Source organism: Pholcus phalangioides, unplaced genomic scaffold (genome assembly GCF_987345545.1).
Source record: "Pholcus phalangioides strain wild (caught in Gottingen) unplaced genomic scaffold, Ppha-v1.0 ptg000016l_1, whole genome shotgun sequence".
NCBI lineage: Eukaryota > Metazoa > Arthropoda > Arachnida > Araneae > Pholcidae > Pholcus > Pholcus phalangioides.
This window is the reverse complement of record NW_028301609.1, coordinates 2,652,079-2,670,898: the sequence shown is the minus strand read 5'-3', so window position 1 is coordinate 2,670,898 and position 18,820 is coordinate 2,652,079. Positions and strand designations below refer to the sequence as shown.

Here is an 18,820-nt window from a genome sequence, read left to right as displayed (position 1 = left end):
ACAAGCTAAATCTGTTTATGACTTTGAGGAAGTCAGCCAAAAACAGAATACATAGAAAGAAGAACATCTGTATTCAGAAGTTGCTCTCTGATCTCCTTCAATTCAGGCTCCTGCTGAGTCTTTGAGAAAAGATTATCGAGAGTTTTAATCAACTGTTGGAACCTATCGATCACTCGTTGGCATGCAAGTGCATGAGATAACTACCGGGTAACTGAAACACTCAACATTTTCAAAGCATCTACACCATACACATCTTGCTGAATATCTAAAAACACTTGCTGTTTCTTTGGGTTGTAGTGAACGAGCTTCCATAAGCTTACAAGAACAGCATCCACAGCCTGTAGAATTGGATATTTTTTTATCAAATGTACAAAACCTAAAGCTAGTCGATGATTTCTGCAGTTGACATAAACAAAATGAGGTGCCAAGTGTTGTATACGTCTTTGCACACCCGATATTTCTCCACTCATCACGTTAGTTCCATCCAAAGCTAAAAACAGCAAGTTAGTGATTGGAATCGCTTTTGCTATCAACAACTTCTCAATTGTAGATGTAACAGGTTCTGCATTTGTCGCAGTTAGGTTTACAAGACTGAGGAACTGTTCTCTGAGCGGACTTCCAACTATCTTGTAACGCACTATTAACCCCAACTGTGTTCTTTGTGCTTCGCCAGTTGCCTCATCAGCTATCAACGTAAAGTAAGTGGCTACTTGCAAAGCCGTCAAAGTTTTCCTCTCTAAATACAAAGATATTGCCTCTGTAAGATTGTATACTGACACATTTGATAGATAGGTGGCATTCTTGCCGCATGTAGCAAGATAGCAGCATTCTATTCCTTTGTCACCAAGGTCCTCACCAATGAACTTCTACAGAAGAAAAATTATCGGATACTGCCCAATTTTTTTTTTTTATGCAGTACAAAATCTTTGTATACTTTGGTAATACTTTCACATTTTTTTCCTTAGTCACAGCAATTTCAGTTTTTTTCTGTAAACAAATACAAGGGATTTTTAGATGCAGTTTCTGATGCACTCACAGCTTGTTTGTGTTTCTGGCTATATATATATGCTTGTTGACACATAGTGTTGGGTGATCACCAAATTGCACCCCGTAGTCAATTCCGTGTTTCTTATCAAAAAAAACGTGGAACATATTTTGCAAAGAAGGCCAGATGCAGGAATGCTGTAACATGGCCAACTGTGGAGCTTCTCAAAACGTGCGATGTTCAACAAATTCGGAACTTTTGGTTCCATTTTTCTAGTTTCTGTAGATGAAGAAAATTTCGTACAATCCGGCTCTACCGATGAATTCGTAGCGTCTTTCAGCGCTTCCGATAAATCAGCAATGTCTTCCACCGCTTTCCAAGAATCGGTAATGTCTTTCGAAGAATCCGAAATGTCTCCCGGTGCTTCCGATAAATCGGTAATGTCTTTCGAAGAATCCGAAATGTCTCCCGGTGCTTCCGATAAATCGGTAATGTATTGCGCCGTTTACAAGGTTTCAAAGACAGCGTGGTTCAAATCCGATGAGGGAGGCAATGTTTCAGTAATTCTTTCCGGGTTAAAATCTTTAGCGCCATTGCAATTATCTGTATCTGATACCTTTTTGGTGACGTTTTCCGATCCTCGTTTAAAAAACGGCGTTATGGAGCTGCATCCCCGAATGTCAGTTGGCCGTATTTTTTTAATGTAATAATCACTATTTTTAATGTAGTAATCGATCAATGGCTTTTTATTACGACTAGGGTCATAACTGATAAGAATTTTGTCGCACAGCAGTCTCGAAAGTTTGTTTTTTTACGACGTAATTTTCATGCGGGGTTCGTTTTCCGGAATTTTGTGATGGATCCGTCTATTATACTCCAAATTCTGTGAAGGGTCCGGAAAACGGACCCGAATTCTGGCTGGACAGACCCGAGACACTTCCCAAGTTAAAATTTTCAGTCAAAAATAATTGAGGAGCTTATTTTCCAATTGTGGAACATTTCCACACTTACTAAATTTATAATAGAAATTAAAAAAAAAAACAGGCAGTGTAAGGGAGAGGTAGAATATTTGAAATACATGCTATGTTTCTTAATCGACATTCAAGGGAGCTATCTACATTTAAATTTCTGAAATGCTCCGTTTTGAAAGAAAATTAGAGGAAATGTTACGTTTTGATTTTTAAACTGGAGCTGGTGAAGTATGAAAAAATTGGAAATTTCTACGCCACCTGCTGATTCCAGAAAGGTTTTACCTAGCGATGGAGGGTACCCCTTACTGCTCTCTCTCTCATGAAAAACATAAGAAACACGATCATTCTACAGTGGAACCTCCCACTTTCGTTAGTGGGCACCTCCACTAAATGACACTTTTTTTTTTTAATTACATCGACGGGACTCGATATATTTCACTATACATTAACGGACACTCCTCGTCGGCGGATAGAATTTTCGGTTCCGATGGGTGTCCGTTATCGAGAGATTCTACTGTAAAATGCGGCTTTGAAAGAGCTCCTGAAAAACGTAAATCCTTAACGTTGCCAATAGGACTTTGATATGTTCCCTTTTGAATCAAAAATACCGAAGTAAATGAATAAAATGGATATATTCCCCTTTTGGTAGAAAATTAGCGGAAATGTTACCTTTCGTTTTTAAATTGGAGCTGGTCAAGTCTAAAAAATTGGAGAAACGACCAACTTCACATTGTAATTTCTACTAAAATCATTCTCGTTCGAATAAACCCTGTTGTATGATCCCAAAGATTCAGAAACCGTTGGAAAATAAATTTAAAAAAAAGAAATGGAAATGTTCCCTTTTGAAAATGGATTCCCCTCAATTATTTAAAAATGCTTCTATACTCCATGCAGTAAATAGTCAAAATAATGAACCATGAAACAGAGAGATGCAAATATAATGTACATATATTTTATAAATTGATGATATCATATGCAGAATTATTTTCTCCTTGATGGAAGAATCATTTCCGACGAAATTATCGATTGATTCCTTGTTTTCATTTTTTTTTGTTTCATTTTTCATTTTTTTTTTGTTTCATTTTTCATTTTTTTTTTTCATTAATACCCATGGTTTCTGCGGTCATCGGAATGTCTGAAGCACACGAAGGCATTTGAAATTTGTATTAGTATCATAATGTGAGGATTTTTGGCATGAAGTAACGGGCTCGGCCCTTGTATTCAATCACTTGAAATGGCAAACACTTTTTGAAAGGTGAATTTCAAGCTTATAGCGTATCCAGACGCGTATTTATGCGGACGGAAATGCACCGTCTGCGCATACTAAGCTTGTAAAAAGGCAATAAATTCTCAGTCAGGCAGAATCTCAAAATTAATCGCAAATTTTTGTGACAGGTGGCACAGCAGTCTTCGTGTACACCGTGCTTACACCTTGTAAACATTCCTCTGGGAAATTTCTCATGAATTGGTTATATGCAGGAACGTGTTCTATGCTTATATATGCGTGGTCAAAACGTATGTGTTGTCAGAGTTATGCTTGTCTCGTGTTATGCTGGTGCCTCCATCTCTCTTCCATCTTTTGAAGTGAAAATGGCAAATGCCAGTGCTAAAGTTCGAGGAAAAACAACTAACAAAATATCCACTATTTGTATATATATATGCTTTCCTCAGCCGCCGGGCCGTCAGTGATTAATTTTTTCTCATTTATGCTCTATTAGTCGTATTGATGATTGGGCCTTCTACTCACAAAAAAGGTATCAACCGGGCCACGGGCTTCTAAAGGTTGAGAACCACTGTTCTAGATCACGTTGCTGCTGCAGCAAATTGGTGGATATTTTGACAAACCGAATTTCTCTCTCTCTCTTCCTTTCCGTCGGACTGAAGCGTTATCTGTTGAAAAAAATTGCAACTAGTCTTGAAATTGTGTCTGACTGGAAATTTACTGTTTTCCCAAGCAAACGCTGCATTTCTATCACTTTCCGTTTTTTAAAAAGTCATTTCGCAAATGCGTCCGTCAATTTTCGGACAACCCGGATGTTCAAATGGAAAAGTGACGTTACTATGTAAATATTCACTATAATACAATGTTACGCTATGATTTGGCACTCAGTCCTCTATATATAAGGTAAAGATCATTTCAGAATCTGTTATGGTTGTGAGCGGCGCAGCACTTTATTGTGTTCAGTTCCTGCCTGAGGAAAGCCACGGTCAACCTGAGGTTCTTGTTCTCGTCCTCGAGGAACCTGGCCCTCATCGCGATATAGTCCTCCTTGGCTCTCCTCGAATCCCTGGACCTCTTGGCCGCTTCGTTGTTCTTCCTCCTGCGTTCCCAATAGGCGGCATCCTTGAATTCTTCTGGAAGCGTCCTCGAGCCGCCACGCTTGGAATTGATGCCCGGGGTCGACGAGGTGTCGGCAGCCTGCTGACGACTGTTACCCGTCTGCGAGTCCATGGAATCGTCGTGGCTGTCGACGTTCACTGAGGAGTTCGACGGATTCGGGGACGAATCGACCCGCCGACCAGAAGTGGACGGACTTTCGCGAAGGTGCTCGGAATTCCCATTGTTGTCCTCGTGGTGACTACCACTGCTGTTGCTGTGGTGCTTAGACGGTTCCGGCCGGAGTCTCTTAGTGGAATCCGATGACCTGCCGGTGTAGAACTGCTCCACGTACTGCTGATAGCGGTACTCTTGATCCTCGAAATCGTGGACGAGACCCATTGGTAATACTGGAAGGCCCGGTGGGAAAGGATTCGGTAAAGGGTTGTAGGCCTTGAACGGCCTCGTCACTTTCGAACTTTTCTTCTCGGTATCCATTGTCTGTGGAGGATCGAGTGCACTCCTCAAGATGGTGCTACCGTTGAAATGAGTCTTATTTTTGTCGTAAGCGTTCACGGGTAATTGTCCGAAACCATTCACCAGCGGTGGAAATCCGTTGTCTCCAATCCTGGCCGACGGGCTCAAACTGGCCAGTGGAGGAAGGCCATTGGTGGCAATGACGTCTCTCGTTTTTTCTGCGACAATCGCACTGATGCCAAGCGACTTTTGCACGTTGGACCCGTTGCCAGTCGAGTCCGAACCTGGAGACGTGGCATCGTTCACGGAAGGGATTGGAAACATACCATTGTATCGTCTCCCTGACGAGCTGTTACTGTTCGGAACCACTGGTGGTGTGAGCGAGGGAGCTTGTTGCACTGGTGCTGGAGGTGACGGTGAGGCACCTTTGATTCGTGACACATTGTCTTTGGTGACCACATTCTTGAACGTGTTAGTACTGTCAGAAAAAAACTTCGTCGACTGAGTCAACAGCTGTGGGAGTATCGGTGAACCGGATCTGGGTCTGAACCCGTTGATGAATGGAACATCCACTCTCCGTTCTTTTTCGGGGGACATCATCTCCGGCGACAAACTGGACGTTCCGGGGCTGCCGGAATCGTCGCTGGCTTCTGAGTTCTTCTTGGAAAAATCCAATGGCTGTTCGTCTTCGTCGTCCACGACCTGACGGACACCGTCCATTCTGTAGGACGAACGAAAATCTGATGGTTGGTCGTGGTATCTTCGGGTGACATCGAGACCTTTCATAGGAAATCCTCGATCCGTGGGTGAACAGATGACATACGCCATTTCTGTCCGCAACTATGGTACCTACGGGAAGATAACAATATTCAGTACACACATAATTATGTCCTTTATTGTCAAAAGCTTTGAATTTTATTTAAATGAGCAGGCATATACTGAATCACGAGACGTGAATGCGTTGTGTCATTTCCGCAAACAGTTCACTACAGTGGAACTTCGGTTAACAAGCTTAATTCGTTCCGTGATTGGAATCAAACTCCCCCTAGGAAATAATGGAAACACGGATAATTCGTTCCACAATTGTTCATTCACATAAAAATGACTAATAAGAACGGCATTTAATCAATAACACAGTGCAATAATAATATATAGTACAATAAAACAGGGTCGTCTTAAGAGCATCATGGGCCCCCGGGCCTAGTGATTTTTCTGAGGTCCTACCAGACAAATTCTTGAAAATTTCCCCCAGATGTATTTTTTGTGAAGCACTCTCTTCTCTTGAGGCCCCCGGGCCCAAGTCTTAAGACACCACTGCAATAAAATATATATATACATTTATTGGACGAGCCAATGAATTTTCAGAGATATGGACCTTGGCCAGCGCTTATCCTGGGCTAGAAATCAGTGAACTTCCCTCTTGCGGGAAGGGGTCTAGGTCAATTCGTCGCGATCAACTTGTCGCGCGACAATTCGTCGCAATCAATTTGTCGCAGCGTCAATTCGTCGTGCTACAAACTCGTCGCGGTACAAATTTGTCGCAGAGTCAGTTCGTCGCGGTACAAATTTGTCGCAGAGTCATTTCGTCGCGGTACAAATTTGTCGCAGAGTCAATTTGTCGCGGTACAAATTTGTCGCAGAATCAGTTCGTCGCGGTACGAATTTGTCGCAAAATCAGTTCGTCGCGGTACAAATTTGTCGCAGAGTCAGTACGCCGATCAAATAAATTTTCAAAATTCAGTTTTCATGGTATTCATGCCACACTTCCCGCTTTCTGGCGGGATCTCCATTTCTCGCAGCGAGGGGCGTTGGGCGAACACACGAAGATGATAGATAAGTTATGATAAAATAAATTTTTAAAATTAAATTTTCACCGTATAAGCCGCACTCCCGCTTTCTGGCGGGATCTCCATTTCTCGCAGCGAGGGGTGTTGCGGGAACACACCAAGATGATAAATTAGGATCAATGCCCATCCCAAAGCACAATTTGCCTAAGGGGTCATTTAAGTATTACGTCAGGATCGGGGAGGGAGTTTCGGATTTGTTGACTTTTGATGGCGGGGGGGGGGGGGGGTTGAAGGTCGCTTACGTCATCAACCACCCCTTTTTGAAGATATGAAATATTCTAAGCTGCTGGTGAAATTTTGCTGACAGGGGAGGGGATGGGGGTCAGTGTTTTGCTGATTTTTGCTGACAAGGGGGAGGGGGTCAAAAATGGCTGAAAATCTGCTTACGTAATACTTGAATGGCCCTAATTCACTATTGAATATGTATCTGCCATGTAGAGAATACATCTTTGAGGAATTTTTTACCGACAATATATCTAAGGCTAGCATTACACTATGAAAGTGTTCTAAAAGTCCTTTTATAAAACTTGAAAAATTCAACCAATAAGATTATCGGTTGCATTTGCTCGAATGTAACCTATGAACTTTATTGGTTGGATTTTTTGAGTTTTTAACTTGAGCAACTTATCCGGTGCAAATTAAATTTTGAAAATGTATGTGATCGCAATTTATCATCTCGGTGTGCGCCCCAACTCCCCTCGCTACGAGTAATGGAAATCTCGAGAGAAAGCGACAAGTGTGGCTTATCCGGTGAAAATGAAATATTAATTAAATTAAATTATTAATTATTTCAGGTTCTTGTGGAGATACTGTAGTGGTTAATGTTGGTGGGAGTCTCGAGTCCACATGGGACAGATACAAGTTTACACTTAAAGAGAGCCTCCGCTGTGCTGTAATTTGGGGAATATCATAAACACCGACATTTTTTTACAGAATTTTAAAATTTTATCATAGAAAAAATGATTTTTTTAACATTTACAATAATTGAATAATAAAACATTAATATCAATTGTAATTTTAATTTCGATGTAATTTCGATGATTTTTTTCGAAATGACAAAAAAAAAATTTAATAAACTGTGTGCATTTCTTGATGGAAAAAAACTTTTCTTCATGTTTATTTTTTCACGTATGTGACAAAAAACCTACATACAGATCGCGTGACGAGTTGACTCTGCGATAAATTGACGTCCCGACGAATTGGTTACACGACAAATTGTCACTGCGACGAATTTGTACCGCGACGAATTGGCTCTGCGACGAATTTGTACCGCGACGAATTGGCTCTGCGACGAATTTGTACCGCGACGAATTGGCTCTGCGACGAATTTGTACCGCGACGAATTGGCTCTGCGACGAATTTGTACCGCGACGAATTTGTATCGCGACGAATTGGCTCTGCGACGAATTTGTACCGCGACGAATTGGCACTGCGACAAATTGATGCGCGACGAGTTGAGCGCGACAAGTTGAGTGCGACAAATTGACCGGCTACGTTGCGGGAAGAGCGTCTCAACATCATTTGTCCGCAGGAAAAGTGCAGGGTCGTCTTAAGAGCACCATCGGCTTCCCACCCTTGGATACAAATATCGTTATCATGAGCATCCCTTTCAAACTTGAGGCCCCGGACCGTTCCAGGGTGGACCCACGTATTGGTAATAAAATACTTTTATAAACAATAATATTTATTAAATTATCAAACTTGCTTTAAAATTTTAACGGTTGATGTTTTTGTAAAGTCATCCTTGACTTAATGAGGACACATTTTGTTTCTTATCCATGTCCTCTTAGATCGCGATCACTCAATAAAGAAAGTTACCGCGCTTGACGAAATTTACTAATATTATAGTATTACTGTACGAAAACATCACCTGATAAATTTTTTTTTTGAAATTTTAAAAATTCTATGTATATTATTGTTTGTTTAAATATTACCAATATGATACAATATTTTTTTGTTACTTTATCACGTTATTCAGAAACCGGTCAGCAACTTCGATCGGAAAATTATAACAGTTTTATTCGATAGGTGACAGCAAAAAAGTTCCAGTGAAATGATTTTTCTTTGCATGTTGTATAATAACTACAGTAGTTCGCAACCTGATGCTATGTGGCCCGTTTGTGGCCCTGGGTTACTCTAAAAGGGGGCCACAGATAGAGAGGGGAGCCACACGCAAAAAAGAGAGGTGAAGAATTAGAGCTTTCGACTGAAATATGTACAGTATATATAATGTGATAACGCCATAAACAAACATGCGATACGATAATGTATACAAATTAACTTACTCTGAACAACGAGAGAGAAGAGGACTATCTCGCACGTGTTGGACGATTTACGGATTCACTATTGCTTGCATTCTTATTCTTTTGTGTGATTTTAAAAAGAACGTATCCAATGACACTCTTTTTTTTTGCCTCCTATTTAGGATTTCTCGGAGGGAAATTGCATTTTCATTGGGCAAGATTTATTGCTTGCTTTACTATGCTTCTATTTCATTGGTACTTTTCTACGGAATTTTGCACGGATTTCCACATTTTACACATCACTAATCTAAATCACATCGCTCTCTAATCACATTTGAAAAGTGAGGGACTTCCTCAGTAAAAGATACCTTCAATATAAGCTCTTGCTGTTGCGTGCAATGGAGGTCCATCAGTTCGTCTACGGTCAACTCCTGGCCAAGCAGAATTTATATAAAAAAGAAGTGCACATACGCTCGATTACAATGCGACATCTAGTTTCGTATAATAGTCACACTCAATTTTTCCAGTGAGGCACGCTGACCGGACACTGTAGGGGAGAAATGTTACCTACAATTCCACAGTACGTGTGTGCACGAAAGCGAAAAATCATCAGCTTAGTTGTGAAAACGTGGCAATAAATTAACAAAGTGAAAATTTTTTACTCGTAATGCGAATCACCGCTCGTTAATAGAATCAGTTTTTTTCCCAATAATTTTTGCTCGTCATGCGAATTGCTCGCTAACCGAACCGCTCGTTAACCGAAATTCTACTGTATGCATTTACAATCAAAGCCCCACGTCCTGACGCATGCACCCACTCCAGGCCGAAATCGTTCGCGGGAGTCCAAATCATTATTTTTTGGCCGGGGGGGGGGGGGCACAAGGCTAGAATTCGGTTATAATCCCCATTAGATAGCAGGTTACTTCCCTAACGCCCCCACGAGGGTGCGACTGAAAAGGAGGCCTGAAATAACTGGAATTTTTTTCCACGTTACTTTACAAATTTACTACAGCGGAGCAGCTCGTGAAGTCTGGTCGGGGGGGGGGGGCGCATCAAGGTACCAGCACATGGGGCATGGTTTCTCCCGTTGCGTCAAAAAGGTCGGAAACTCAAGAGCCGAGATTGGGTCCTGTTTTTTAGTTCAGTTACCCCCTCCATGTGAGGGAGATACTTTTAACGCCTACGGCCAGTCAATGGACTATCAAAGCAATTGGTCCACCAGACATTTCAAATTACTTTAATTCCCCCCTCCCCCCCCCACACACACACACCACAATTTTTTCTTTACTCCTCAATAGCCCTGTAGCAGGTGGAGTTGCTACGGACTGAGCTGCCAATTTTTATGCTGGAAAGGAAGTCTTGGCTACTGACCCATGCCCCCTCCCCATATCCCGGCGACTGGCCCATAAGCCGGGATGTCTAGCGTTTCTGGAACTCTCTGAGCCCCAGGATAGAATTTATTACTATAGCCTCCCAACTGTAAATTTGTAGTTGATAAAAATGGTAAGTAAAAATAACAATGTGATTCATTGCCGGCCTCCAGGCTGAAGCTTGTACAGGTGCTGATTGTACAGGTGCACACCTGTGGCCGCTGTGGTGGTCGAGTGGCGGACTCGCGTCGATAGGACCCGGGTTCGAACCCCACCGTCATCGCACCGTGGTCAGCTGAAGTTGGTTTTCCGTGGTTTGCAACTTCAATGCGCTAATGCGAGCCTATCTCCCTTTTATCTCCTGGTCTCGCCACAGAGAGCAACAGACCTATAAACAGTACAAATTTGTTTGAATCAAACAAGTTCACTTTCGTACTGATAATGACGTTGAGCAATGGTAACTGAGCAATGTCGGAGACGGATTGCCTTTTAGAAAAGTTTTTCAAATGGAATAATTTTCACGATATTGTTTTTTTTGCCCGAAATTATGCACCAGAACACATATAAACTCTATATTCAAATAATGTACTAATATGACAATTAATTGCTTACTGGTTATTTACAGAAGGGAGTTCTTAACCAGGAGTCCTTGGAGAGATTTCATGGGCTCTGTGAACCCCAGGATGTAGTAAAATACAATTAACTCATTGTTTTTACACAGCCTATATACTAAATATTATCGGTGGTCTTGTATTATCAACGTCGGTGTTGCACCGTCACCTGTATTTTATTGGCACAAAGGGGTCCGTGAAACACAAAAGGTTAAGAACCGCTGATTTATTTCATTAATTATAATTTCCGAGACATGCCCTGAAAAAGATGCAGAACCAACGTTTGCTGACAGCAAGAAAATCTCAAATCAACTGATAAGAAAATTTCCATTACTTATCTACTTAGGGGGTGTTATTTACTATGTTTTCTCTCGAAGATTTATAAAACGGTTTATTAACTACAGGTATTTACACTTATCTCTCTCTCTCTCTCAATATACGGATAATCCGGATGCGAATTTATAAAGCTTTTTTTTTCAATTTAAAAGCCTTTACTTATCCGGATTATTCTCGGAATCCGGAATGTACTTCCAACAATAGAGCATCGATTATCCGCAACGATTGGTTACTGGGGCCGGAATTTGCCGACTGGAATGCTTTCGGTTAACCCATGTTTCGGTTGATCGGTATTCGGATAATCGATGCTCTACTGTACATAAAAAATTTAGTACCCTAGCCAATCCAACCACACCAAAAGCATAATTTGTGGAAGTCATGTTAGAATATTTTGAACTTTGGGGTGTTCGCGCGTATGAAAAAATCTGAAGTGATCAAAAGGCCGTTGAAGATCACCTATAGAACCAATACCAGAAAATTCACCTGCACAGGAGTAACTGAATAGTAATGCATCGAACTATAAGACGCCTTCATATACGTGTATAAAGGGGTTCTACATCGAACTGTTCAGTTATACCGGCGTAACTGTGCAGGTATAACTGACTTGACGTACACACGTGACGGGGAGGGGATAGCATGTGCCTCGTCTCTCCAAGAGGCAATGGATGAAATTGCCAATCGGCGGTAGAGCCTGGGCACATTGTTTGTTAGAAATTTTCTTCTCGAGAAATTCTAAGTTTTTACTCTACACAAAGCATTTAAATTAAAAGAAATAGCAAAGAAAAGAGCATTTTCTTTCGATATTTTAATTTGTGCCGTCACGCCCCCCCCCGCGCGTACGCCTTTGTGACCTAATATTTAATAGTGACATTAGACCAGACTTTCCCCGAACTTTTTGTTCCATCGCCCCCTTCTCCGAAATTTATTTTCCCTCATCAACCCCCCAACTGAAATGAACTCATGGGATCGTATGTTATACACCCGTAACTTCTATCGCCTCCTTGGACCATTCCATCGTCCACCAGGAGGGGGGGGGGCGAAATTGCCCACTTTGGGAAACACTGCATTAGAGTATTAGACGATCACTTGCAACATGCGCACACTATGGGTACTGATATCGCGTTCATTTTCCTCGAAACTGAATAAAATGAAGTCTGTCGTGACGATTCCAAGTATCCTGGGGGCGACAACCCTGAAATTTTTTTTTATTTTTTCAAATTCCCAGTTTTAGATACCCGAAGTCGGTAGCTAGAAATTCATCGCAGAGGCACCGACATGAAGAAAACATTGGGGGGGGGCGGACAGTTGCCATCCGTCCCGTATATGTGGGACTCAAGCCCGTATGCGTATGTAGCAGGGGAGGGGGGTTTCTTTATACTACATATTCATTAATTATTGGGACCCTCAGTCCCCAGATTCAAGGATTTATGCATGGGCCCACGCATCCTTGATCAGGGCCACCTTGGCTAGAATCTTTAGCACCTTCCCCCGAACGAGACGTTTCACGGGCCCTACTATAGTAAATTTATAGCGTGAAAAAAACGAAAAATGATAGTATTGTCACGGGCCACCGGGCTAGAGCCCTGTCCCACCCTTGGGGAAGGGAGCACGCGCCTGTGATTAATCATTATGCACAGAAGTGCAGTAAAACACCCACACAAAAATATTTCATATGTATTTGCTGATACTGAACAAAACACTAAAATTCTCTCGAAAAGAACTAGTTTCTCGAAATTTTTGAAATTAAAAACAAAATAATTAGAATCCAAATGAAAGTATTCAATAATATGAGGCCACTTCCACCACTGAATAGTGTTCTCAGCCACCTCGTTGGGCATTTTGCCTGTGTCGTGTGTGTGTGGCGTTGTATTTGTATATATATTCCTCTACCTAAAGAAACCATAGTTTCCCAAGCTAAAAGAGAACGGGTTCGATCCCCCACACCCCCGGTGGGTTGCACAACTTCCAAACAGAGAAAATAACCTAGACGCTCGCTGGTAAATTGGTGAAGGGCACTTCCGGTCTTTAAACTTGACCTACTGACATCCTGTGTGAATGGACCATACGAGATGACGCGTGTTTGCGCCAAGGAAGAACTTCCGATTGCTCAAAAGTAGATAATTTGAGATTAACGTGGGGGGATGAAATAACAGTAGTGCCTCAGTCCAGCCTCCGGGGCATCCGGCCTCTCAGCAAAAAAGGCTAAAATTAGTCCACGCGTGGGAAGACCCGGCAGGTGGTGGACGTCGTAACACATTAGCGTGTCTGGAATTCATCTGGTATATTTGTATTACCTCATCATCATTACTATTACACAGGAGAAAGAGACATCAAGTCCCGTGCTAAACTAATAAACGCCGTTCTCATCATGTTATCAAGGAAAGCTTCGGGACCATTTTCTAAAGCAAAAGAATTGACCCCCCCCCCCCAAGGCCACAGTGCCGTGTTTCAGCAGCACCGTGGCCTTCCAGATAAAGTGATGGTCGAGGTGGGGGGGGGGGGACCCACCTAACTAGAAGTAGATGCCTACCAATTACAGATCTTACCCACGAAAATCACAGCACGTATTCGGTTTCATTATGACGAAGCACCCCCCCCCCCCCACGTAAGTGGGCCTATACGTTAAGACGGCCCTGCTAGGCTAAGATTTTCGGTAGGCTCCTTGATTTACTGATTTTTTTTTTCGATTTTTTCCCCTTGTTTCCTCTTCGTCGAGGTCCCGAATAGCGAAATGCATAGTAAAAATATATTCATTAATATCAATATCTAATAGGATGTTAAGGGCCATAATTGGGGGGGGGGATGTTTGACAAAGGGGCCCCAACTGTTCCTTCAATCATGCCCCCCCCCCATAAGTGCGTGCCCGGGACAATAGTTTTTTTTGTTTTTTCATGCTATAAATTCACTTTGGAGGGGCCCGTGAGGCTTGGTGGCAATCCAAAAATCACAGCATGTGGGGGCCCTTCTCTTATACCAATAACGATGCCTTTATAAAGATGCCCTAAATATTAAAAATAGAATGGGGGCGCGAAAAATGCGAACTTACCTTCTCTATAAGCATCTAGTTGCGACATGTTTAATATATATGTAGTTAGGGCCATAACTAGGGGAGAGCACTTGGGTCTGGTGGCCCGGGCACTGAACCAGAGGGGGGGGGGCAAAATGCTTGCTTGCCTGAGCTGACATTTCTAGGTACGGCCCCCCTCTTTTCATGTTTAATATACAGTATGAATTACATTAGGCTACTCCACGAAGCAATAGACTTAGAGGGCATAGTCTCTGGTCTCCCACATCCTGCAGGGTCCTTATGCTAGGACTTTTGGCGGGTCTTCAGGCCAGACTTTTCACGCCCCCTCCCCCCATATAGTGAATATGTAGCGTGAAAAAAAAAAGCTCTTGTGGGCAGTATACAAGGGAGGTAAGGGGGCCGCTCACATCAGAAGTGCCGACATGAAGAAAACATTGTGGCGACTGAAACTTGCGGGTCATCCCATATATACGGGACTCAAGCACGTACGCAGGATAGGGAAGGCGTATTGCATTGTTTTTTTTCAGAAATTATTGGGGGGGGGGGGCGGCGGCTCAAATGGCCTCAGCCCCTAGATTACGGCATCTATGGCCCACATTGTAACCTCTATTCTTGATAAGTTTTTATTTGGGAAAATTCTTGTTATTTCTCGGAAAGGTTCTTAGCACTAACTACCGCCGAAAATATCCTAGTCTTTCGTACCCGGGGCCTACGTGCGGATCCAAGGCAATGTGTCAGGAGGGGTGACTTCTTCAGCAAGATTTTTTTTATTATCATCCCGTATTTTAAGGGCAGACCCATTTTCCTTATACTATAAGGCTCTTGGTAGGAGTACGATCACCACTATTAGTCCATGCTGTCTAGATCCGAGCCATACTCTACAATATTCGCGGTTGTTGGGGGTCATGCATAATCATAATACAGTCCCTCCGAACATAAGGTTCGTTTTTGATAAGACGAAGGGGCTCGTTATATCGCGAGCGTCGACTATATGCTATACTCAGATAAAATATCAGATAAAATAATTTTGAATAGTAATATTTCACTCTTTCTAAAATTTTGAGGGATAGTTTTGGAAAAAAAGAGGGACTTCTTTTTAAAGAAAAACAAAGAAATAACTATTGAAAGAAAAAAGGGAATGTGCCCTATCTGGAAAGAAAAAGGATCCCTGATAGTCAATAGCATGGATCCCAGATAGTCAGAGCATAGCATGTTTCAATGAAATTTGCAATTTTCCCATGTAAACATTACAAACCAAAACTAAATCCCTATAACAGCGTTCTTCAACCGCTGGTCCGTGGACCAGGGCCGTCTTAAGAGCATCATGGGCCCCCCGGGCCAAGCGATTTTTCTGAGGCCCCCCACCTGGCAAATTCTCGAAAAATTCAACTACTTCTCGTTTTTTCGAGGCCCCTCTTCTCTTGAGGCTCCCGGGCCGTGCCCTGGTGGGCCCATGCGTTAAGACGGCACCGGCAGTGACTATCCGCAAAAAATATAATCAAAAATCTCTATAGAGTCGCAATATAATTTCATAAAGTTGTATTTGAAAAATGAAATACTTTCTCTACGAATTCGTTTAAAATTCTGTTTTTTCCGTCAGCCGGTATGCAAATTAATTATTCTATTTGTTCATTCTTACCGGTTCGCAAATTATTTTCCGTACTTTCTCAGGTCCGGGAATTAATATTCCTATTTATTTATTTTTACTGGTCCGCAAATTATTTTCCGTATTTCCTCCGGTTCGGAAATTATTTTTACTACTTATTAATTTTTCTTGTCCATAAATTATTTTTTTTCCTATTCAGGTTATTCATTTCACCAGTTTACAAATTATTGTTCCTATTCGTTTATATTTGACGGTCCGCGAAATATTTCCACATTTTTTGCTGGTCTGCAAATTATTCTTTTCTATTTGAATGTTTTTGCTAGCCTGAAAATTATTTTCCATATTTTCTTGGTCGGTCCACAAATTATTTTTCTTATTTATCCATTTTTTTGCCGATCCTCAAATTATTTTTCTTATTTAATAAATGCATAGAAGGGTTCAAATTTTGTATTTTTCCAGCCGGCTAATTATTATTTTTCTTTTGTTCGTCCATAAATTACCTTTTCCTATTTAATTATTTTGCTTGTCCGCAAATTATTTCCCATATTTTTTTGCTCTGGTTCTTAAATTATTTTTTCTATTTATTTATTTTTTGCTGATCTTCAAATTATTCCAGAAAAGATCCAAATTGAATTCGGAAAAACGATACCAATTATTCCAAAATTATTTATATTTTTCCAGTCGGCAAATTATTTTTCATGTTTTCTTTGCCGGTCCGCAAATGATTTTTTCCCCTATTTCTTTATTTTTTTGTTAGTCCTCAAATCATTTCTCCTATTTATATTTTTACTGTCCGCAAAATTATTTCTCTTATTTTTCCGCCTATCCTATCCGCAAATTTATTTAACAATTTCACCGGTCCGCAGATGTAAAACGATTGGAAAAAACTCTTCTCTATAACATAATTTACCGAAACACAGACACCAATAAATAATAATATAATATATAAATAATTACATAAATACCTGTATTTTAATTAGTTTGAAGTAAAACCTTGAAACATGAAAAATACGGAAATCCTTGTGGTTTCGGTGATTTCACCATTAGAATAATGAGAATAATACGAGCAATACACACACACACCAACACCACATAACACGAACGAACGAACCCTTTGAACCCCGAGATTCCAGGTTCCCCCGATTCTTCTTTTTCTTTGTGACCCAGGCGAAGAAAATTGCGTGGACCAATCAGATAGTGAGCTTGACCCTGTCCCCCCTCTAGTGTCCACTCACGGCTGAGGGGTTGGGAATCCAAGTGGGAGGTTATCCAGCTTATGGACGTGTTCAGCGGCTGAAAAGCAAAAAAACAAAATGGGCAGGGTCAGGTCGGGATGTAGAAGTGAGTTTGCTGGAGGGGGCTCTCCTCGTTTCTCCCTTGAGGGGGGGGGGGCGTATAGAGAACCCACTTCGATTTTATTTCGCCCCACATGTAAGTTTTAGATAGGTGTGATTCCACCCAAACTGCACCTAAGATGGCATTTCGTGCTGATCATAACATGCACGAATAATTACGTTACAGTAGCCAAAGATTTTTTTTTGTGCACCAATATAATATTCTCAATATCCAAATATGGAGCACCGTCTGCGTGGAATCATAGGAGCAGCACAGATGAGCACCCCTATGCTAAGACCTACTCCTATTTTAAGACCCCTTATTCATAAAGATCTGTCTTGATCTTGTTATTTGTTATTACACTATAAATAATTTATTGCCTTAAAACGGCCCTTACTATTCAATAATTGAATGGAAAGGGCCGGTTTAAGGCATGATTAAAAAGTGGTGATACTTATAAGATCTAGTTCTGTGATTTCCTAATTAAGGACTTACTAATTTAAAAAAAAAAGCAGGATCACATTTTTGAAGGCGTGTGAAAATTAAATTATAGTATTTGTCATTGAAAAAAGCTCTATATTTTCCGAAATCGTGTAGAAGCCAAATCATTTCTTTAGAGGCCTTGTGAAAACACGTAGTCACTTTCTTTGCGATGGTCTTATAATAAGTGAAGCATTTATTTTAGGCGTGTGTAAAAGCTGAATCTCTCTCTCTCTCATTTCTTAGTAGGTTTGTACAGAAGGTTTGAATCATTTGCCACGTAAAATAAAAGTTGAATCATTTGCCACATGAAGTGAAAGCTAAATCATTTCTTCGTAGATTCGTATAAACGCTGAATCACTTCTTCGCAGGTTTGTATAAAAGCTGAATCATTTGCAGCATAAAATAGAAGCCGAATCATATCTTCTTACGTTTGTATAAAAGCTAAATCATCTCTTTGTAAGTTTCTGTAAAAACGTAATCATTTGCCGTAAAAATAGAAACTGAATCAATTCTTCAAAGGCTGAATCATTTCCCGCACAAAATAAAAGCTGAATAATTTCTTCATAGGTTTATATAAAAAGCTGAATAATTTGCCTCATAAAATACAAGCTGATTCATTCGCCGTATAAAATGAAAGCTGAATCATTTGCCCTATGAAATGAAAGCTTAATCATTTCTTCATAGGTTTATATAAAAAGCTGAATCATTTCCTCATAGGTTTATATAAAAAGCTGAATCATTTCCTCATAGGTTTATATAAAAAGCTGAATCATTTCCTCATAGGTTTATATAAAAAGCTGAATCATTTCCTCATAGGTTTATATAAAAAGCTGAATCATTTGCCGCATAAAATACAAGCTGAATCATTTGCCGCATAAAATGCAAGCTGAATCATTTGCCGCATAAAATACAAGCTGAATCATTTACCGCATAAAATGAAAGCTGAATCATTTACCGCATAAAATGAAAGCTGAATCATTTCTTCGCAAGTTTGTGTAAAAGCTGAATCATTTCTTCATAGATTTGTATAAAAGCTAAATCATTTGCCGTAAAAATAGAAACGGAATCAATTCTTCAAGGGCCGTATAAAATAAAAGCTGAATTATTTTCCGTATAAAATAAAAGCTGAATCCTTTCTCGCACAAAATAAAAGCTGAATAATTTCTTCATAGGTTTATATAAAAAGCTGAATAATTTGCCTCATAAAACAC

General features: G+C 40.8%; 1 protein-coding gene across 1 annotated transcript; it reads right to left on the bottom strand.

Annotated features, from left to right (window-relative positions):
* Positions 1-3,055: 3,055 nt before the first annotated feature.
* LOC149074877 (uncharacterized) lies at positions 3,056-16,900 on the bottom strand. Its single transcript, XM_089245811.1, has 2 exons — positions 16,757-16,900; positions 3,056-5,599 (listed from the first exon to the last, which is right to left on the bottom strand). The coding sequence occupies exon 2, from the start codon at positions 5,576-5,578 to the stop codon at positions 4,094-4,096; it is 1,485 nt and encodes a 494-aa protein (XP_089101937.1). The 5' UTR covers positions 5,579-5,599; positions 16,757-16,900; the 3' UTR covers positions 3,056-4,093.
* Positions 16,901-18,820: the final 1,920 nt, after the last annotated feature.